The 23,396-nt window shown below is 38.3% G+C and overlaps 1 protein-coding gene and 1 long non-coding RNA gene across 2 annotated transcripts; one reads left to right on the forward strand and one right to left on the reverse strand.

Annotated features, from left to right (window-relative positions):
- The first annotated feature begins 791 nt into the window (after window positions 1-791).
- LOC107772987 (uncharacterized) lies at window positions 792-4,948 on the forward strand. Its single transcript, XM_016592442.2, has 2 exons — window positions 792-4,245; window positions 4,364-4,948. The coding sequence occupies exons 1-2, from the start codon at window positions 1,443-1,445 to the stop codon at window positions 4,708-4,710; spliced, it is 3,150 nt and encodes a 1,049-aa protein (XP_016447928.1). The 5' UTR covers window positions 792-1,442; the 3' UTR covers window positions 4,711-4,948.
- Window positions 4,949-12,662: 7,714 nt separating this feature from the next.
- On the reverse strand, window positions 12,663-15,541 carry LOC107772986 (uncharacterized). Its single transcript, XR_001645203.2, has 3 exons — window positions 15,202-15,541; window positions 13,660-14,202; window positions 12,663-12,856 (listed from the first exon to the last, which is right to left on the reverse strand). It is a non-coding gene; the product is annotated as an uncharacterized LOC107772986 (long non-coding RNA).
- Window positions 15,542-23,396: the final 7,855 nt, after the last annotated feature.

Raw genomic sequence — 23,396 nt, forward strand, 5'->3', positions numbered from 1 at the left:
AGTTTAAGAAAAAAAAAGATTTTTGAAATTTGTGGTCTTTAAAGCTTAAGGGGTAAAAGCTTTGTGAGACTATGATATTGTATAGTTATAAAAGCTTCTCATTAAAGGTAAAATAAGTAATAAAATTAAATTATTTCTAAATTTATAAATATGTCATATAATTTGGAATAGACTAAGCAGCAAAACAAATAATTTATGTGCATGCTAAGCGTCATCGTCTTAAATTCTTAATACAGGACCAGGATTTACCACTTTGGCTAGCCATCCTTTTGCCCCTAAATTATCTTGGGATATTTCTGTTATAGCAAATCAAGAAAGTAAATTGAAGGACCAATTTAAAGTAGAAGTTTCTGGATTTTACCCAAAAGAATCTTGAGCAAGCTTAAGCTCATTAGAACAAATCTTAGGAATCTTGCATTTTTTCAACTTGGATACTTTATGCATTTTTTCAGCACAGAGCATCCGTAAAAGCTAATTGAAGTATAATTTGTCAATAGATATTTTAACAGATAATTAAGAAACCACAAATTGTTTAATTGCACATCTATTGTGATTTAACCACGATAATACTTTCTTTTCCCTATGTGAATATTGTCTAATATTACATCACAAATGATAAGGAATTAAGCAGATATTGAAATATACTGTTTCTTATTTCTCCGACTGTGGCTATGGAGCAAAACCTAAAATCATCAACAGTAAAATCAAAATTCAAAGTTAAATATTGGATGCCTCCTCCCCCCTGTACAATGCTCCAGTCTCAGCAGGCTGTCCGGTAAACGGAATAATGCATATTCTATTTACAGTCCAGTTCAGAAGCTTTCAGCAATTGTATATGACACTCTCTCAATTCACTTTCCTTTTCGCTTAGATTCTCTTCGAAATTAATTCAACCGTTAAAATTTTCTATATTTTGTTCCATCATCAAATTCTAAATTTGCTCTACCTTCTAGGCTGCTCCAATTTAGCTTTTCTATAAAAATGCTTGTTTTTCAGAAGAATGGCCAGCAGAGGTCATAGCCGGAGAATTTTCCGGTGGATTCTCTGACCAAGTAAGCAGATCTGCTGTGTGTGACTTTTCTTCCGAGAAAAACTTGCAATAATTCCACATTACGTGGCCCACGAAGATGATACAAGTATTGACAGGCATGTCCATTAGTTCGTCAATGCAAAAGACTTTTGAATAGTTCTGGAGAAGAATCTCTCTATATTTCCACAAATTTTAAGCTTGGCCAATTGGAATGCTTTCCTTTTTCCTTGTTCTTTACTTCTATGGATAGTGAGACATTGACTCATTGACTTGAAGTCGTTCTACCCGTATTTCACAAGCTGAGAAAATAAACTCGCAAGACTTGTAATGATTCACTACACTATAAAACTCTACCCCTCCAAAAGTTCATCAATAACCAAAACAATCAACTGAAATTTATCCTTTAGCAATAATGAAGATTCACAGAATATTTGCTTTCCTTCAGTTTTTTACTCTCTTATATCTCTTCACAGTTTCTTTTGCTTCTACTGAGGAGGCAACTGCTCTCCTCAAATGGAAAGCGACTTTCCAAAACCAGAATAATACTTTATTGGCTTCATGGAAACTAAGTCATGTTGGTTCCAAGAATTCTTCCAGCGTCGGAGCGACAGGTTCTGATGCATGCAGGGGCTGGTATGGAGTTACATGCTTAAATGGAAGGGTCAACAGGTTGAATATTACAAATGCTAGTGTTGTTGGCACACTCTATGATTTTCCATTTTCATTTCTTCCTTTACTTGAATATGTTGATCTTAGCATGAACCAGCTCTCTGGCACAATCCCCCCTGAAATAGGTAAACTCACTAATCTAGTTTATCTTGACTTGTCCATCAACCACATTTCGGGCACAATCCCACTACAAATCGGGTCACTAACAAAGCTTGAGACCCTTCATATCTTTGACAACCAATTAAATGGTTCCATTCCGGAAGTAATAGGTCACCTAAGGTCTCTTTCGGAACTAGCTTTGAATACCAACTTTCTTAATGGTTCAATTCCTGCTTCATTGGGGAATTTGAACAACCTGTCTTCTTTGTATCTTTATGAGAATAAGCTTTCTGGCTCCATTCCAGCAGCAATAGGGAAACTCGTTAATCTTGTTGTGGCTTATCTCGATACAAACCAGTTAACAGGTCATATTCCTCCAGAAATAGGTAACTTGATCAAAGCAAAAGTGTTCTATGCTTTCTCTAATGAATTATCTGGTCCCATTCCTGTTGAAATTGGAAAGATGAAGTCACTTCAGAGTTTAAGCTTCCACAAAAACAATCTTTCTGGTCCAATTCCCCAAACAATAGGTGACTTAACTGAGCTCCAACTCTTGCACCTTTACAATAACCAACTTTCTGGTTCCATTCCTAGTAAGTTGGGGAATTTGAAAAACCTTACTGATCTGCAATTATCTGGTAATCAACTTACTGGGTCAATTCCAGCTTCCTTGGGCAATTTGAGAAACTTGCAAACTCTGTTTCTCCGGGACAATAAACTTTCGGGTTCCATTCCACCAGAACTTGCCTATTTGGATAACTTGGTTGTGCTGGAAATGGATGAAAACCAATTTTCAGGCCATTTGCCTGAGAATCTTTGCCAAGGTGGAAAACTTGAGAACTTCACGGTGAATAGTAACAAGCTGTCGGGGCCAATTCCAAGAAGCTTGAGCAAGTGCTCGAGTTTCAAAAGGGTCCGCTTTGATAACAACAGTTTCACTGGGAATTTATCGGAAGCTTTTGGTATCTATCCAGAGCTTCAGTTCATTATTTTGAGCGACAACGATTTTTATGGTGAACTCAGCAACAACTGGGGAAAATGCAAGAATTTGACAAATTTTCAGATAGCCAGAAATAACATTAGTGGTAGCATACCACCAGAGATTGGAAATGTCAAAGGGCTTTCAGGACTTGATCTTTCATCTAATCATTTGGTTGGGCAGATTCCCAAGGAATTTGGAAGATTGACCTCTCTAATTAATCTCTTTGTGCAAAACAACCACATTTCTGGCAGTCTACCTGGGGAACTTGGGTCACTAACAAAGTTAGAAACCCTTGATTTGTCAGACAATGTATTTAATGGGTCAATCCCGATGTTTATAGGAGATTACATGAAGCTGATTCACTTGAACCTGAGCAACAACAGATTTGGCCAGAAAATTCCGATGGAGATAGGAAGGATAACTCACCTTAATGTACTTGATTTGAGCCATAATCTTCTTGATGGAGAAATACCCCCTCAATTGGCCCATTTGGTGAACTTGGCTATCATAAATCTTTCCCACAATGACCTCTCTGGCCGCATTCCTAAAGAATTTAAAAGTTTGACAGGTTATGTCATATTGTCATACAATGAGTTGGAAGGTCCAATACCGAATAATGAAGCTTTTATGAATGCCTCGTTAGAAGGCAATAAAGGTCTTTGTGGTAATGTAACAGGATTCCAGCCTTGCGAAAGTCCATTTTCTGTGGTGGAGAAGCACTCAAGACGTAAACTCATCCTCGTCACTGTACTTCCTGTTATGGGAGCACTAGTACTTCTCTGTACTTTCATTGGTGTTCTGCTAATGTGTGATGAAAGAAGAAGAGTTGGAGACATTGAAAGACGGGATTCCAGTGATGTTGTTGATGTTGATGAAGATAATGGTTTGCTCTCGATATCCACGTTACATGGAAGTGCACTGTACTGGGATATCTTAAAAGCCACAAAAGAGTTTGATGCAGTGTTTTGCATCGGGAAAGGAGGGTCCGGAAGCGTTTACAAGGCAAAGCTTCCATCATTTGAGAATGTAGCTGTAAAGAGACTTCATTCTTCATTTGAGAATACACATCTCAAAAGCTTCATGAATGAGGTAAGGGCATTGACAAGGATTAAACATCGGAACATTGTGAAACTCTATGGCTTTTGTTCTAATGCAAAACACTCGTTCTTAGTTTACGAGTACGTGGAGAGAGGGAGTTTGTTTAGTATCTTGAGCAATCAAGTAGAGTCCAAGAAATTGGATTGGCTTAAGAGGGTGGATATCATCAAAGGTGTTGCTTTTGCTTTATCTTACATGCATCAGGATTGCTCGCCACCAATTGTTCATCGAGACATATCAAGCAATAATATTTTGCTTGATTCTGAGTATAAAGCTTGTGTTTCAGACTTCGGAATAGCTAAGCTTCTCAATCCAGAATCATCCAATTGTACTGCACTTGCAGGCACATATGGCTACGTTGCACCAGGTAAGATTTTCCTCTTTATCTTGTCTCAATTCATGAATTCAAGGGGAACTCTCTACTGTTTTTATCTCATTTACACGTTTAAGTAGTTAATACTTCTTTGGGAACTGTATTTTTTCAGAGCTTGCCTACACAATGAAGGTTACAGAAATGTGTGATGTCTATAGCTTTGGAGTATTAGCATTGGAGATAATCAAGGGAAAGCATCTTGGGGAATTCATTTCTCTGCTAGCAAATTCATCGACTAGAGATCATGTGCAGCTTAGCGATTTGCTTGATGAACGTCTTCCAAATCCTGAAGATGAAGTAAAAGAGGTTTTGGTTTTTATCATCAAGCTAGCGAGCTCTTGTTTACTGGAAACTCCAAAATCAAGGCCAACAATGCACTTCATCTCCCATATGTTGTCAATGGATCCACCTGGTTATCAGATAACCTCCATGAAGGCGAAAAGCTTCCTCGAGATATAAGGTGTTTGTGTATGGAAAAGAGCAAGTTTTGATGCCAAGTTGTTGTTAAGCAAGAACAAGAAATTAGTGAGACGTTCCTAGTATTTGTGTATTGTTAGTGTGCTTATCTAGTTTAGAGTTTCAACTTGAAGGATTCTGAGCCCTTGCACCAGAGTTTATACAATATCATGTAGAAGGTAATATTTCAATTTTCTTGTGCCAATAAGTGATACAAAACCTGTTTCATGTTTGCTAAGCACCTACTGGTGTTAGTTGCATTACTTTGCATAGTTCTGGTAGCTCGTGCAAAATGTTTAATGGTATAATGCTTCTAACATTTGATTATGCACTGCAATTCGAGTCAAAGAATGATATCTTAAAGATGAAAGTAGAGAGGATTATGTGTCTAACTAATATCTCTATAAACATGCAATAAATGTCTCTCTTTAAACAGATATTGCAGTTGTAAAATAGTGGAAATATTTAACTCGAGTACCAGTAAAAGAAATTTCTTTGCTTTTCTTCTACTTCTTTTGCCTTGTGTCAAGGTCAAGAGTTCAAGTTGCAGCGCTTGATGTTGTTTTCTGACTATTCTAGAATCTATGCATGAGGAAAAGTTTTGATGACTTAAGAAAAAGAATAATTGTGTTAACTGAGCTAGATTGAGCTGGCTACAGCAACAATTCATACATGCAATGAATCATCGACAATAAAACAGTGAAATCGAGGAGAGAAAGGAAGAGAGAACAAGAGAGAAGAGAGAGAAGAGAGAGAAGATTCTAGACAATTTTCTGTTTATTCTGTTATAATCTTTGAAATGAGATCCGTGTGATCTCTTTATATAAAATTACAAGTTCTGTAATTTCTCTTATTTACAAACTACTCCCTTCTAGTTTCTTGTAGGTTCCTATAGCCCCTTCTCTTTAATACTCCCCTTCAAGCTGGAGAGTGGAAAACATCTAACACTCCCAGCTTGGACAAAAGTGATTGGTGTTGTGCTGTCCCCAGCCCTTTAGTCATAAGGTCTTCCAGTTGCATTTTGGTGGGAATGTACTGTGGTGTGATCAATCCACTCTTTAGTTTTTCCCTCACAAAATGACAGTCTATCTCTATATGTTTAGTCCTTTCATGAAATATGGGATTTGCAGCTATTTGCATAGCTGCCTTGCTGTCACAGTGCAAACTTACTGGTGTTTGTACTTTATTTCCTAGTTCCTCTAGTAAACCAACCATCCAGATAATCTCTGCCACTGCAGCTGCCGTACTTCTATACTCTGCTTCTACTGAGCTTCTACTGATAGTCTGTTGTTTCTTTGACTTCCAGGACAATAAAGAACCTCCCAGCTTGATCACATACCCTGTCACAGACCTCCTGGTGTTGGGGCAAGATGCCCAATCTGAGTCACAGAAACCTGTAAGTACTTGCGTCTGCCCTTTCCTTAGTAGTATCCCTAGACCTGGTGCCCCTTTGATGTATCTGATTACTCTTAGGGCTGCATCCATATGAGACCTTTTGGGATGATGCATAAATTGACTTAAGACCTGTACTGCAAAGCATATATCAGGTCTTGTAATGGTCAGGTATAGCAATTTTCCAACCAGCCTCTGATAAGTTCCTACTTCTTCCAGTTGTGCATCATTTGTTTTCCCAACATAGTTATCATAATCTACTGTAGTAAGCTTATGATTCAGCTCCATTGGTGTAGCAACATGTTTGCATCCACTCAATCCTGCATCAGCAATTAACTTCAATGCATATTTTCTCTGATTCAATAGAACACCTTCTTCTAATCTCATGACTCCAATTCCCAAAAAATTATCTAAGCTCCCCCAGGTCCTTGACCTTAAAGCAACTGTGCAAGGTGTTTTTGGCTTCATTTATCAATGACTGTGAGATACCTATAATCAGTAGATCATCTACATAGATGAGGATTATTACAATGTCTTCTGCATATCTCTTGGTAAACAAAGAGTGCTCATGTGCACTCTGTGCATAACCATCTTCTAATAAGGCAGTGGTTAACTTGATATTCCACTGTCTGGATGCCTGCTTTAGGCCATAGAGGGATTTCAAAAGCCTACACACCTTATATTCCCCTTGCCTTTGAAATCCCTGGGGTAGATCCATGTACACCTCTTGAGTCCGATCTCCCTGAAGGAAAGCATTATTGACATCCATTTGAAATAGATGTCAACCCTTAGAAGCAGCTACACTAATAACAGTGCGCATAGTAACCATTTTAGCCACCGGAGAGAAGGTCTCATGATAGTCCAATCCTTCTTGTTGAGTATAGCCTTTTGCCACTAGTCTTGCTTTAAACTTGTCCACTTCACCATTGGCTTTATACTTGATCTTGTAGACCCATTTTGAACCAATTGGCTTCTTACCAGGAGGCAAATCAACTACTGCCCAGGTTGAGTTGTCTTCAAGAGCCTGAATCTCCTGTTGCATTGCCTTTACCCATTGCTTCTGCTGAGCTGCTTCTTTGAAGGTCTTTGGTTCAGTCAAAACAGAGAAAGCACCTAGATATGACTGGTAGTTTGGTGACAGGTGAGAATATGCAATATGAGAGGATATGGGATATTTACTACCCTTAGAAGAATTGGTGGCAGTGACATAGTCTCTCATCCAAATTGGAGGTGCATGAGTTCTTTGTGGTCTCACAGGTATGGATGAAGGCTCTGAGATAGGTATGGATGAAGGCTCTTCAGATTGTATGGCTTCAGGCTCAGAAACTGCTGGTGTAGATTGTTCTGCATTCTCAGTGGCCTCCAACTCCGAAGAGGAGCCTGCTGGAACTACTTCATGTAACTCCCTTTCAGTGCCATTAGCATCAGTGGTTGAATTGTCAACTGAAGGATGCATGATAACATGATCTGTCTCGGAATTGGGAGGATCAACTGGTGGCAATTCCTGTTGTAATGAGACTGGATTTTGAGTAAGGACAGTATCCTGCAAGAGTGGTTGAGTCTCAACTGTGATGTGGGTGAGCATATCCTCTTCAGTACCTGAAAGGTTCTTGAATGGAAATATGTATTCTTTAAAAACAACATCTCTACTGACAAGGAAGGTTCTACTTTCCAAGTCATAGAGCCTATATCCCCTTTGAGTATCAGAATACCCAAGAAATACAGTTCTTTTTGCTCTAGGAGCAAACTTATCTCCCCTTGGCAATCTACTTGCATACCCCAAACAACCAAACACCTTCAGATGTTCTACACTGGCTTGTTTGTTGTAAAGCAGCTCATATGGAGTTTTTCCTTCTAACACAGGAGTTGGTAACCTATTTATCATATATACTGCAGTTCTCACACATTCACCCCAGAATCTAGTAGGCACTCCACTCTGAAATTTTAAAGCCCTGGCCATTTCAAGGATATATCTATATTTTCTCTCCACAACTCTATTCTGTTGTGGAGTATAGGCACAACTACTTTGATGCACAATCCCAAGTGAAGTAAACAATTCATTGCATTTAGAATTAAAGAATTCTTTTCCATTATCAGACCTCAAACACTTTACAAATACAGCAAATTGATTCTTTACTATTGAAATGAAGTTTTTCAGTACAACTACAACTTCACACTTAGAATTTATCAAACACACCCATGTATACCTGCTAAAATCATCTACTATAGTAGCAAAGTACTGCCTTTTATCATATGTGGGCACTTTGTAAGGCCCCCAAACATCTAAGTGCACAAGCTTGAAAATGCTAGTTGACTTTGTATTGCTAATAGGAAACTGAAGTCTGCATTGTTTAGCTAGAGGACATATGTCACAGTCCTCAATGTCAGTGTTACTGACTTTATTTTGCAGTGTAGGTAAGTGTCGTATAGTCTTCAAAGAGGCATGCCCCAGTCTGTGGTGCCATAGTATGCTATCTGATTTTTCTTTCAAGGTTGTTCCTGCCAACATTACTGCTCTCCCCTTTAGCAAGTATAGGCCTTCCGATTCTCTACCAATCCCCAGTACCTTGCCACTGTAAAGCTCATGAAACAAGCAGAAATCAGGGTAAAAGTTAACTGAACATCTGAGTTCCTTGGTAAGTTTTGACACTGACAATAAATTGAATTTAAAGTCAGGTACATGTAGAACATTTTCCACATTTTTGTTTCCTAAAACCACTGCACTTCCTGCATGTTTTATCTCTGCTCTAACCCCTGTTGGCAACTGCACACCACTATGTTCTTGTCCTTTCATGCTTCTAACATTGCTTAATATTTCCTTATTATGAGTAATGTGATGTGTGGCTCCTGAATCCACTATCCATTCTTCTATTGATGGACTGCAAAGTAGAGAGGCTATACCTGTCGTGTTTGATGAACAATCTCCTGTTGTCGGCTTGTTCAAGAGGCCTACCAACTAGTTGTATTGTTCTTCTGTTAGCACATGAGTTTGAAATGGATTTCCAGACCCTGCTGCTTCTTCAGAACTTGCAGCATTCGCATAAGGTCTAGTTCCTCCACTCGGAAACTTCTTCTTACTTTTAAAATCTGTTGGATATCAGATGATCTTGTAACAGTTTTCTTTCAAATGTCCTTTATAACCAGAGTGGTCACAAATTAGGCCAATCTTCTTTGGCTTGAAGACCTGACGTCTTCTTGCCATCATAGTCAAAGGATCCGTGTTTGTATCTGTAACTCCTAATGATCTCTGGCTTTCCTCATGTGTCACTATTGCATAAGCCTCATTTACAGTGACAACAGGCCTCCTCAACAACAGATTGCTCCTTACATTACTATAAGTTTCATTCAATCCCATCATTAAGTGCAACAATCTCTGATTAGCTAAAAGTTCCATGGATGGTCTAGATTCCTCGGTCACAAGCAGAGGTTGGAACCAGTGCATCCAATTCATTCCACAAGTCACTCATTTTTGTGTAGTAACTAGTTATAGAATCAATACCCTGTTTTAAGCTAGCTATATGATATATTCTCTCGTCAAGCTACATTGATAGGTTATATGTATCCATGTTATGTTTTGATGATCTAACAAACTTATTGATAAGAACCAGATAAGGAACCTGTTACACATCCTCAAGTACTTAAAAAACAACAAGTCTCAGTTCGGGGACGTGGTTCAACTCTTCAGAGTCAAAGGAACAACAGAGGGAACAGATGGCCACCAGTTCCCGTGGTGACTGTAGAAGTCAACTCCCCACAGCTGTAAAGTTGCTGCCTGCACACGCAACAGTGCAAAAATAGTGCAGCAGTCAACATTATGGGGAATGCCCTTTACCTAACTTGCCTACATCATTCAAGTGATGTCACAAATGAGTTATTTACATCAAGCAAAGGTAAAACAAAACACTTGCACATTCAAGAATCGATCAAGCATTTTCCTCTCAAGTCTGTGCCAATCTTGCAAGTGATTCTCAAGGGCATCAAGAACAAAGAACAACATAACGAAGGACCAGTTTCATGTATTAAGTCATTACATGTCCTTAGTTGTGTTGCACCTTTGTTAAAGTTCTTTACTTATAATTTCTACTTAGCTTAGTTAGAAGCATTGTGTAGGAAACCTTTGTAAATCATAAATCCTTGTGTTTGTGTCTTGGCTAGAGTTAGTCGAGTTGTAAAGTCTTTGTAATAGAGTTATTACAAAGTGGCTTGTAATAGAGTTATTACAAGTTAGTGAGGGATTAAGAGGTTAATTCCTATGTTACAATAGGTTGTAATCTAAAGTTTGCTCAGTAGTGAAGTTGAAATCCTACAAGGGTAGGTCGTGGTTTTTAATCCCGTTGAGCTGTGAATTTTTCACGTAAAATTTCTCTTGTCATTTACTTAATGCAGTGTGCGTGGTTTTTGTGGGAACTTATATCTGTAGGAACTTATAGAGAACCTGGTTCTCTATACAGTTTGGTGGACACTTAAATTCTATCAATTGGTATTAGAGCGGGTTCTTTCTATCAGGCTAACACCTAGAAAGGATCCTCATGGCTGCTCCACCAAACTTCGAGGAAGGACAATCAACGTACAGACCACCTAGATTCAACGGTCAATACTATGGTTGGTGGAAAACAAGAATGCATGATTTCATCATGGCTGAGGACTCAGAATTGTGGGATGTAATCTGTGACGGACCTTTTGTTCCCATGAAAAATGTTGATGAGGGAACAACTACAGTCCCAAAAACGAGATAAGAGTACAACGATGGTGACAGAAAGGCCTATTGAGAAGAATTTCAGGGCAAAAAAGATTCTTGTGTGTGGCATCAGACCAGACAAATACAACCGCATCTCAGCTTGTCAGAGTGCTAAAGAGATCTGGGGAGCTCTTCAAACAGCACATGAAGGGACAACTCAAGTCAAACATTCGAAGATTGACATGTTGACAACTGAGTATGAGCTCTTCAGAATGAAGGACGACGAGTCCATTCAGGACATGCACACTTGCTTCACCTCTATCATCAATGAGCTTCACTCACTGGGAGAAATCATTCCTAAGAACAAACTTGTCAGAAAAATACTTGGTGTATTACCTGGTTCCTGGGAAAGCAAGGTAAACGCCATCACAGAGGCAAAGGACCTGCAGAAGCTAACCATCGATGAACTTGTTGGCAATCTGAAAACCTATGAAATAAAGAAGAAGAAGAAGAAGAAGAAAAAGAAGAAGAGGAGGAGGAGGAGGAGGAGGAGGAGGAGGGAGGAGGGAGGAGGGAGGAGGAGGAGGAGCCGGAGCCGGAGCCCAAAAAGGAGAAGAACCTGGTCCTCAAGACGGACAACAATGATTCAGGTGGTGAAGATGCTGATATGGCTTACCTGACAAAGAGATTTCAGAAAATGGTTCGCAGAAAATGGTTGACAAAGAGGGGCAGTTCAAGCAAGACAAGAGGGTATGACCTATGTCATAAATGCGGGAAGTCAGGACACTTCATCAAGGACTGCCCTCTCCTTAAGCAAGACCAGTACAAGCACAATACAGACAAAGGAGGGAAAAGGAACCGGGTTCCTGACAAAAAGTTCAAGAGAAAAGATGTCGCTGACAATGTTGTGAAACAAGCTCTTGCTGCATGGGGAGACTCCTCCAGCGAATCTGGAGATGATGATGATCAAGGCGACATCTCCATGATGGCAGTAGAAAGTAAAGCAGCTGAATATGACTCCATATTTGTTCTAATGGCTAAATCAGATGAGGATGAGGAAGATGGCGAAGAAGATGAGGTAAACTTTCTAGATGTTCAAAGAAATTTGAAATCCTATCTCAAAAGAAGCTTATATTTTTGGCTAATGTTTTAATTGATGCTTATCACAGTCTCATTAATGATAAAAATGCGCTAACCACGGAACTAGGAAAAATAGAACACGAGAGAGATGATCTAGTGGTGGTTGCGGTTGATCTAAGAGAGACCAATGAGAGTTTAAAAAGGGAAAAGGATATTTTGACTATGAGAAGTGCAAACATAGAGCACGAGAGAGATGACCTATTAGTAGTAGTTCACTACAACATTTTACGCCTTTAACCACATCTGAAAAGTGTTCCCTAAACTATCAAAAAGTGTGGCTTTTGCTCAAAGGCCACACTTTTCAACCTAAAGCAACGCTTTTCAAGGGGTGGCCTAAATGAGCGTAACCTTTGACCTAAGGCAACACTTTACAGGGTTGCTGTAGGATCCACGCTTGAAAAGTGTAGCCTAAAGAGTAACAAAGGCAACGCTTGTTACTCCCTCTATGGTAACAATTTTCATGTACGACCCCCAACACCTTAAAAGCGTAGCCATTGTTACTCCTTAGGCAACAAATGTAAAGTATAGCCTTTGCTATGCTGCTATATCGTCCACAAATTTGCTAATCCGTACAGTCACGCTTGTATAAGCTATAAAACATATTTTATTATTATAGAAGCCATGGTTTTGTGGTCAACAAATTAATTTTTGTATATATCCTATAATCACATTTAAGTAGAGAGATCTCAAGCACTCAATTAAATAGAAGATAATAAAAGAATAGTTCAAATGCATATACTTGCAATGAACTTCAAAACGGGAATAAATCTCGTATAATACATCAACAAAAAATGCAAATATTTCAAGGTGCATGCTAGAAATTAACTTTACAAAAGCAAATGTATCACTATAGTATCAGAAATAACAAAAATCAAAATTGTCCAAAGTCTTCATCAAATTGTCTTTTGGCCACCATTTCCAATTGCTCACCAGAATTTCCTACAGAATCAAAATAAAATTAATAATTAGATAGAATTCATTAGTATGTAAGTGCAAACTCAAAGCAATGTGGCAGAGTTTGCCCCTTGGAAATTTAAGTACCAAGCAGTATTCAATGAATAGATGTCTGCTATAAATATAAGGCTTAAGCATCATTCCATCTTTTTTCCCTTATCATAAACTGAATTTGTTCCTTTAGTTCAGGCAAATTCTCCATTCATTTATGATCTTTAAAGTCATGTGAAGACCAAAACGAATTAGTATGCAGTTCTAGCTTCTGTTGAGGAAAGCTAAAGTTATAAATCAATTTCTTACACATAAATGGTCCAGCAATTTCTATTATGTCTTAGTTTAATATGTATAATATTCATGCATTTGGTCAAGTAAGCATAAACTGTAGAAAATAAACATAATTACTTTTCTTGAAGTCTCCACCTTAAACTTTTTATCGTGCACTTTCATTAAGAAGAATCTAAACTACAAATTACCTAGTTTAACCGCACAATAATAATGACTCCAATCATTATCAAATACCTCATACACTACATTATGAATATGGTAATCACAAGAAAGGAGCATAATTTCATACAGTATGAAACATACAACATCATAATGAAGTTGAACAGGTGTTATGATGGAGCACTGATTTTTAAGAAAATAACTATTTAGTAAAATCTCAATTTTAGGTTCAACAGTAGTATATATTTCATAATTCTACTGGCTAGAATAAAAAAAGATATTGCTTTCCGAATCCGATATGCTTTAGACAATCGTATGACAGGATAGAAGCATATATTGCTTACCTAACGTAGAGTACATTTCTCTGCTTTGTGCTCTCGACTAAATTTACCAATATCCATTTCTTCTGTACGTGGATGTAGAACCAACAACCTAGAATTCAATACTAAATAAAGTAAAAAAATATTATTGAACATACATCAAAGAACCAAGATGGCAATAGGGAAAAAACAATTTAACAAAGAATAGTCTGAAACTTAGGACAATCATTAAGTTCGTAACAATTAAACAAATTGTCTTCTACTAAAAGCTTGTAGGGCAGGAGTTTAGCTTGTTCAAAATTATGACACAAATATTTTTAACTTAAGCATGCACTCCAAAATCTGCAATAGTGACTGGCGTCTTGTCAATTTTCTCAAGAATTCTGCCATTACTAGAGAGAACACCCGACTTCACCTAGCAATCTTAAAGAAACTGATGGAATCATATATTAGCAATGTTAGGAAGATGTAATTAAATAGTTGAAGTATTACAAAGAAACTGAAATAACTGAGATGGAAGATTATACCTGAAAATGAAAGCTTTGTTCGCCTCACCAAAGATATTTGCTACATAAACCAAGCAGTAAAATGGAAACAATATTATTCTTTTCAACAGTTTTTTACAATCAAATTTTCGAGGCACAAAGTTTATTCTTTACCAGGCATTAAACTAGATACGCAAGTGAAATATTAAAAAATGAAAGTAAAATATTTAGGTCGTGAAAATGATCATGACATCAAAATCTTGAAAACGTTATACTGTACTATAGGTTATTAAAGTAACAAAACATTAAGCTTTCACCTTGGTTTAGCAAGATTTTAAAGTACAGGCGTGAATTGGAATGGCATGCGATAAAAAGGGTGTTTGAATATTAAGAATTAGTAAAGTATTTGAATTTATGATTTTGTCCCTAACTCCCAAATAACTCAAAATATGATCATAAACTCCATCGGCATGGTATTGTAGAAGCAATTTGGAAAATGACAGAAGCAAATTAAATACACTCCACAAATTTTGGAGCCACTATCACATAAGAACCAAAGAAGAAAGCATGTTCCTGTGGAAATACTAACGAACTATACTACTCAATTTAGAGTTGAGGCTTTCATTACACATTTAGATTATTACTACTCAATACACAGTTAGTTCCTAAAGTAGCTTATATATATTATGGAACAAAAGTGCACATCACTAAGTAAAGGATATGCACGCCAAGATTATGTACTTAATAGTATTTGCACCCCCCACATTCTAATGCAACTGAAGAAAAACTAATGGAATAGAGAGTTGCATGGTAAGAAGGCTCTCTAAATCATGACTTTTGATGTATTCCGTGAGTTTTTTTCATCACAAAAAACCTTATATATATTTCCGAAATAAGATTATCAAAGGATTCTGCGCAAACCTTTAACTAAACAAATCGCAAAGCTCTCAACTAAATAAGCAAATGAATTTCAGAGAAATTTCGAAGAAGCCATTAAACAAAAAAAAGAAATTGTAGAATTTCAGAGAAGCCAAATCGCAAAGTTATTAAACTGACACCAAAACTTTCATAGAAATCTTACACAAGCTTTCGAAAAATGAAGATCAACAACGACTGTAAGCCCAAAAATCAAAATTCCCAATTGCAACTGATGGCCGCAGAACCCAGACGAAAAGAGAGCTTTGACTTTTTAGAAGAGAGACTAGATGAGATGTAGCGCCTCCATCAGAGATTTCCACAAAACCCACACTAATTTGCTTCCTAGTTACAAGAAGAGCCAAATTTTAGAGAAGAGGGAGGATGGGATCTATTGTAGAGGTGGTAAAACCTGGAAAGAGCGGGATATTTTAGGGCAAAATAATTCGGCCAAATACAGAGAGTTGCTTTTATTAATATAAACAAGCACGCCTAAAAGTGTTGCATTACATGTGAATAAGCGTGGTTAATTAATTTATGATTTGGCAGCAGTTGAAAAGCGTAGTCTTTACACTTAAAAGGAATACTTTTTAAGGTTTGCCTAAAATCCGTAGCCAAAAGTGCTAGACAATGGCCACCCCTTAAAAAATGTTGCCAAAGATACTCTCAGCAACGTTTTCCAAGTGTTGTCTATAATTGGTGTGGCCTTAGGCTAAATTTGTTGTAGTGGTTGTAGACCTAAAGGAAACAATTGAGGAACTCAAAAGGGAAAGTAGGCCTATGAACACTCAGAAGGGAAAGAAAGTTGCAAGTGAGGCACACCTTAGGCTTGAAAATGAGCTAAAATCAGTGAAATCTAGTTTGTGTGATGAGCTTAAGAAAAACAGACAACTTCAGGAAGATCTAGGCAAAGTGAAGAATGACCTAGAAAAATCTCTTAAGTGGACGTGGTTCTCTGATGCTATCACTGCCATGTACACAAACAATGGGGAAAACATGCAGGGAATCGGGTTCCAAAAGGAAAAAACTCCCTACAACCCTCATAGCAAGTACGTTATGGTACCTGACAATTGGCTCTGCACTCACTGTGGTAACACCGGGCATTTTAAAGAAACCTGTAAAGCTAGATTCAGTCCCAACAGAAAAATAAATTTTTTGTTGAAAAGGTAACCACTGCTAAGGAACCTGGTCCCTCCGTTAAAAAATGTATATTGCCTGCCTGGACAAGAAGAAGTCTAATTTGCCCTTTTCCTCATTACAAGGGACCCAAACAAGTTTGGGTTCCTAAGTCTAACCCTTGATTCTCTTGTGCAGGGAGCAGCGAAAGGAAGCAGCCAAAAATAGTACATGGATAGTGGTTGTTCTAAGCACATGACTGGAAGCATCAATGATTTCCTTTCACTCAAAGCTCTGCAAGAAGGGAGTGTGTCCTTTGAAAATGGCAAAAAGGGATACATTCAAGGAGTAGGAAGAATAGGACTCTTGAAGACATGTCAAGAACAATGTTGATTGACAGTGGCATTGCAAAGAATTTCTGGGCAGAAGCAGTCAACACTGCGTGCTACTTGGTGAACAGGTGCATGATCAGGTCCTTCCTGAACAAAATCCCGTATGAACTGCCGAACGGAAGGAAGCCCAAGCTAACACATTTGAGGACATTTGGCTGCAAATGTATTGTTCTAAAAAATATCAAGGAAGCATTGAAGGATGCTGACTAGATTACTGCTATGCAAGATGAACCTCATCAATTTGAGAGAAACATCGTGTGGAACCTGGTTCCTCGACCCGCTGACAGAACTATTATATGAACCAGGTTGGTATTCAGAAACAAACTTGATGAGTTTGGAAAAACAACAAGGAACAAGGCAATGCTAGTAGTTCAAGGCTACAATCAGGAAGAAGGGATTGACTATGATGAAACTTTTGCTCCAGTTGCTCGAATGGAGGCCATAAGAATTCTTATTGCCTTTGCGTCTTATATGGAATTCAAATTGTTCCAAATGGATGTCAAAAGTGCTCTTCTGAATGGCTTTCTAAAAGAAGAAGTCTTCGTCAAGCAACCACCTGGTTTCGAGTGCCATGAGCATTCCGAGCACGTGTTTAAACTTGACAAGGCATTATATGGACTGAAGCAGGCTCCTCATGCATGGTATGAAAGGCTGTCCAAGTTTCTTCTAGAAAATGGCTTTACAAGAGGGAAAATTGACAACACTCTATTTCTGAAGAAACGCGGGAGGAACCTTCTCATTGTGCAAGTTTATGTTGACTACATCATCTTTGGTGCAACAAATGACTCTCTGTGTGAAGAGTTTGCAACGCTCATGGGAATCGAGTTTGAAATGAGCATGATGGGAGAATTGAATTTCTTCTTGGGTTTGCAAGTCAAGCAAACTTCTAAGGGCACAATGATAAATCAGTAGAAGTACATCAAAGAGCTTCTGAAGAGATTTGAGATGGAGAGTTCAAAGATCATTGATACACCTATTGCCACTGCCACTCACCTGGATATGGATGAACCTTGTTCTCCTGTAAACGAGACTATGTATAGAGGCATTATTGGGTCACTTCTGTATCTTACAGCAAGTAAACCAGACATTGTTTTCTGTGTGGGACTCTGTTCCAGGTTTCAATCCAATCCAAAGTAGCCTCATCTGAAGGCTGCAAAGAAGATTCTGAGGTATCTCAAAGGAACGTGGGACCTGGTTCTCTACTATCCCTCAAGAGATAACTTTGACTTAATAGGGTAAGTTGATGCTGACTATGCTGGTTATCTGGTGGATGGGAAAAGCACTTCTGGTATGGCACATTTTCTAGGTTTGTGTCTAATCTCATGGGGCACAAGAAAATAAAACTCAATGGCCCTTTTAACTGCTGAAGTTGAGTATGTGGCAGCTGCCTCTTGCTGTGCTCAACTGTTGTGGATCAAGCAGCAGCTAGAAATTTTCGAGACAATGTTGAGAAAGGGCTCATCTGCATGAAGTTTTGTAGCACAGAAGATCAAATTGTAGATATCTTCACTAAAGCACTGAGCAGAGAGCACTTTGAAAAGAATCGCTTGGCACTAGGGTTGATGAAGTCTAGCTAGGGACCTGGTCCCTCGATGATTGGCTATGAAAGAAATGTACAGGTAAAATAGCTAAAGTGTTTTCTGGCAAAGTCTAACTCACCTCTATACCGTTACAGGTAGACATGCATGGCGATTACAAAGCAGACAAGTAGCTAATACATTGCACATTGGTCAAAGGATGAGGCTTACATTTTCAAACTCTGTCAGGGAACCTGGTTCCTTTGACACAGGTTAGTATCTCCTCTGTACTCTCATGCATAATTTTTTAAATGGCTGAAACGATGCCACGTCATTATATTGTCAGTTTCTTTTTTCTTCTTGAATCAAAGCGTCTCACCCTTTATGAAGCGACCCGAATACCCAAAATTGATACCCAACCGGTCTCTAACTCCTCTCAAATAAATCCACTCACAGTCACTTTCAGAACTGTTCATATCACGAATCCAAAATTCCCCTTTTTCCCTTCTTCAAACTCTCTTCTTCAACTAACTACACTCCACCATGTCTGACAATCAGGAAACACAAAATGTTCCAAGCATCGTCTCCACTGTGTCCTCATCCATTGAAACACCGGTGATAGAGCCCACACTCCCTGTTACGACTAGTCCAAACCCTAATCTAGAGTCACAACCACCCTCTACTTCCTCTCCAACCCAGTCGAGTTCTGGTTCTCATCAGAGTCGCAAAACATTGACTCCCAGGAATTTGTGGCGGTGACCTCTACTTCTGCCTCGCCGGAAAAGATGGTTGACGAAGACACAGTAGATGGAGAAGAAAATCAAGAAATTTCTAATCTACCAATGGAAGAAAGTTCTGCTAAAGAACAATGTGTGGGTCATACTAGTGATGAATCGACAATGGCAGCCCCAGACTTGGATCCTACAGGTAATGATCCTCTTATGCCTTTTGAAGTTACTTTGGAGTTACAAGAATATGAAGCTATAGAAAATATGCTTTCATTTGCTGCTGAGGGTGTGTCTGAGTTTCAGGGGGAAGATAATGGTACATAGGTCGAGGGAAGGGAACTGGTGCCTGTCAAAAATCTGGCACCAAACAGTACTACTGGGGAACTTCCTGAGGGACCTGATCCCTCCACACAAGAGGAGCACTATGCTCCTACTTGGGATGAAACTCCCTATTCTTCTAAAGAACCCCAAGTCAGTACTGATCCCGCTCCCTCTCCTCATTTCTAAGTTGAGCCATTGGCCATTATTCCTCCCGATATGCGATCTCTGTCTGAGGAGGAAAACGAAGGGAGTGAAGATGACTATGATGGATGATTGTGCTCTAGCAAGGTCACTTCGTTTCCAGCCATGTCTGCCTAAATCGAAAAATCGCAAACCCCTAATTTCAGAGTAATTCCACCTCTTTCGTCCAAACTTCGAATCTGAGCCCTAGAATTGAGATCGTGGCTTTGATACCATGTTAACTGAGCTAGATTGAGCTAGCTACATCAAAACTTCATACATGCAATGAATCATCGACAATGAAACAGTGAAATCGAGGAGAGAAAGGAAGAGAGAACAAGAGAGAAGAGAGAGAAGATTCTAGATAATTTTCTGTTTATTCTGTTATGATCTTTGAAATGAGATCCGTGTGATCTCTTTATATCAAATTACAAGTTCTGTAATTTCTCTTATTTACAAACTACTCCCTTCTAGTTTCTTGTAGGTACCTATAGCCCCTTCTCTTTAATAAACTGCGTCAAGCCAAGTGATAAAATTTCAATTGTTGAGGCTAAATCTGTCCTACCATTGTTTTTTCTAGTAAATAAGTGCTCAAAACATTAGCAAATAATCAAAACCAATGTAAGCGAAAATTGTTTCACACGACGAAACATATGCTCAAATTTTGTGTGTCTGTATTGTGGGGCTAAGACTCCCTTTCTTGTTTCATAAAAATAAGGATTCATTTTCTGTTAATCCTCCTAAAATGGAATGAGTTTGCAATTGAAGGTTATCCATTAACCAATTGACTGGAAATATTGCTCTAGTCTTTGTCATATACCCGAAGTTTCTCTTCATGGATCCCATAGTAAATTCTATGGATAATCCTTGTAGGAATTGGGAACCCGAAGGGTGGTGCCGTGCCATTTTCATATTATCAGCTGCTCATTTTATTATTGATGAATTAATTGGCTGCTATGTGACACTTCTTCTGCCGAAATTTCTATATCATTCCCCTTCGCATGTTCCCTCCCAAATTTATAAATTGTTATTTATTGTGTTATTGTTGCTTCGTATTTGTAGATACTTGTACATGTTGTTTACGTACGTGTCTTGTCATAGCCTCGTCACTACTTCATCAAGGTTAGGCTCGATACTTACGGAGTACATGGGGTTAGTTGTACTCATACTACACTCTGCACTTCTTGTGCAGATTTTGGAGTTGGTCCCAGCGGCGTACCATAAACTTGCTCGGATTCAGCTACCCAGAGGAGATTTGAGGTATAACTGCACAACGTCCGCTTTTCTGAAGTCCCCTTCTATCTTATCTTAGCTGTGTATTATCTTTCAAACAGCTTGAATTTTATTCAGACCTTTATTTGTATTATTCTAGTAGCTCGTGCACTTGTGACACCAAATTCGGGGATGTATTTAGAGTGTTCGATTGTTATTTTAACGCTGGCTTGCTTAACAAGTGAAATGTTAGGCGCCATCACGGTCCTGAAGGTGGAAATTTCGGGTCGTGACAGTATGGGTGTGCACCATAGAAATTGTGACTCAATTGATTCTGTAGGACTGTGTAGTCAAGTAACTTTTTATTTTCCATGTATTTTTCCGTGTGTTCGATAAACTGAGATGTGACTCATATTAGAAATCATGCTTAGGTTTATACTGATATTATTGGGACCCACTGAGGACATTTCTGTTGTTGAGTTAATTGCTTAAATTGAAATTTCATACTCAATCATATTCATTCTTTTACACATCATATCTTAGTATCTGTTGCCATTTATTGATACATCATATCATCATGTCAGGCCGATTTTCATGATATTGTGAACCCGAGAGACCGGATAGACTATTGACTGAGTGAGGCTGAGGGTCGGATTGTGAGTGATATTTATGGGATCGGGTTGCACGCCGCATCATGACTTTATTTATTTATGCCTGGATCTGGATTATTATAGCGCTTGGGCTGAAGGAGCCCTTCCGGAGTCTGCACCCCTCCCCACTCCAGTGTGCGCAATTGATTTTATATTGAGGAATAGATCTTTCCTAGGCATAGATCTTGCCCGAATCATATATATTAAGGGATGGATCTTCCTTGGGTATGGATCTTGCCCGGATCAATTATATTTTTGGGATGGATTTTTCCTGGGCATGGATCTTGCCCGAATCAATTATATTTTTGGGATGGATTTTCCCTGGGCATGGATCTTGCCTGAATCATTTACTTCCTCCGTTTTAATTTATGCGAACCTATTTCCTTTTTAGTTTGTGCCAAAAAGAATGACCCCTTTTCTTATTTGGAAATAATTTACCTTTATGCAATGATTTATAGCCACATAAAATATATGTGCCTCATTTTACACCACAAGTTCAAAATTCTTGTCTCTTTTCTTAAACTTTGTGCCCAATCAAATGGTTTCACATAAATTGAAACGGAGGGAGTATATTTTTTGTATGGATTTTCCCTGGCATGGATGTTGCCTAATTATCTATATTGAGGGATGGATCTTTCCTGGATTGAATTGGCCTTATACAGTACTGAGTGACTGACTGTCAGTGCTATATATTTGGGGATGGATCTTCCTTGGGCTGGATTGGCCATATACAGTACTGAGTGATTGAGTATTACGAGAGCGTGAGTACATGAGTTCATCATTGAGATACATTGCATTTGACATGCATACTTGAGATATAAGCAAAAATATGCATTTCCTCTTGCTACCCGATTTTGGTGACATTCATAATTTCATCTGTATATTGACATGTAGGCATAGAGATGTATTTCCCTCATGCTATCTGAAAAATGAAACATATTATTTATTGTTGAAAGGTTTTTGGGAAAAATCATAGCTTTCAAACTTATTCATATATTTTTGAGGTTTTCGGTGAAAGATCGGGGATCTAGTGTTATACTTGAAAAGCAGGTTTTCAGTAACTGTGAATTATATGAGCTATTTCTCGTACCATCTTTATTATACTATTATTAACTGTTGCTGGTTATTGGAGTTGGACTCTGACCCTTGTTCCAGCTTGTCACTACTTTCAACCTAAGGTTAGGTTTGTTACTTATTGAGTACATGAGGTCGGTTGTACTCATACTACAATTTTGCACCTTGCGTGCAGATTTTGGATGTTGATGTTGCTGTACATGGCGAGAGCTAGCATTGAAGATGTACCTGCAATCCGGTCATAGATGCCTCTTGTTCTTGATAGCTTTAGAATTATTAATCTGTTCATGTATATTTCGAACAGATGATGTATTTTATTTCCTACCAGCTTTGTAAATTCTAAATCTTAGAAGCTCATGAATTGTACTACCAGTCCTTGGGAAATGTGTTAAAGTTTAGTTATTTTATCATTAAATTCTTAGTAAATCTCATTAAATTTGATAGTTGTTAATTGGCTTACCTAGCGGGTTGGGTTAGGTGTCATCACGACTAGTTGGATTTTGGATCGTGACAGTAGAGCATGCTTGGAGTGGCTGACTAGGCTGTTTAATGTTATTTTCAGGACAAAGAGGATACCAGATGAGTGGAGGTGGAGTACGATGCTTCCGTTGTACAAGAACAAATATGATATCCGGAATTATAACAACTATAGGGGTATCAAGTTATTGTGTCATACCATGAAAGTTTGGGAGAAGGTGGTGGAAGGGAGGGTAAAGAGGGCGTTGTCTATATCAGACAAACAGTTTGGGTTCACGCCGGGTCGTTCTACTACAGAAGCTATCCACCTTATCAGAAGGTTGGTAGAACAATATAGAGATAGGAAAAGGGATTTACACATGGTGTTTATTGACGATAAGACATACAGTTTGTGCTCATACTTTTTGCTCTTTCTTCTTGTTAATTCTGCTTACTTTTTGTTGTTCTTGAATCAGTAGGCATTCTTGAGAAGAGATTGTTATAGTTATTAATTACCCAGAACTAGGTATTCTCCTTAGAATTAGGTATTCTCTTTACTGTTATCTGCTAACTGCGTATTCACTTGATTAAAACTATAAATCTTATTATATATATTAACTCATTTACTTCCCTAGAGAGCAAAGGTTAAAAGTGATGTTGTTTACTAATTGATATAAAATGAGATGTAAAGTTAACCTTTTATTTTGTTTCAGAG

Source organism: Nicotiana tabacum, chromosome 12 (genome assembly GCF_000715075.1).
Source record: "Nicotiana tabacum cultivar K326 chromosome 12, ASM71507v2, whole genome shotgun sequence".
NCBI classification, from domain to species: Eukaryota; Viridiplantae; Streptophyta; class Magnoliopsida; order Solanales; family Solanaceae; genus Nicotiana; species Nicotiana tabacum.

Bases quoted from the DNA above. Each gene is read 5' to 3' on its own strand.
- LOC107772987 (XM_016592442.2), top strand. From the start codon at position 1,443: ATGAAGATTCACAGAATATTTGCTTTCCTTCAGTTTTTTACTCTCTTA. The intron at 4,246-4,363 runs GTAAGATTTTCC...GTATTTTTTCAG, and splicing joins ATATGGCTACGTTGCACCAG to AGCTTGCCTACACAATGAAG.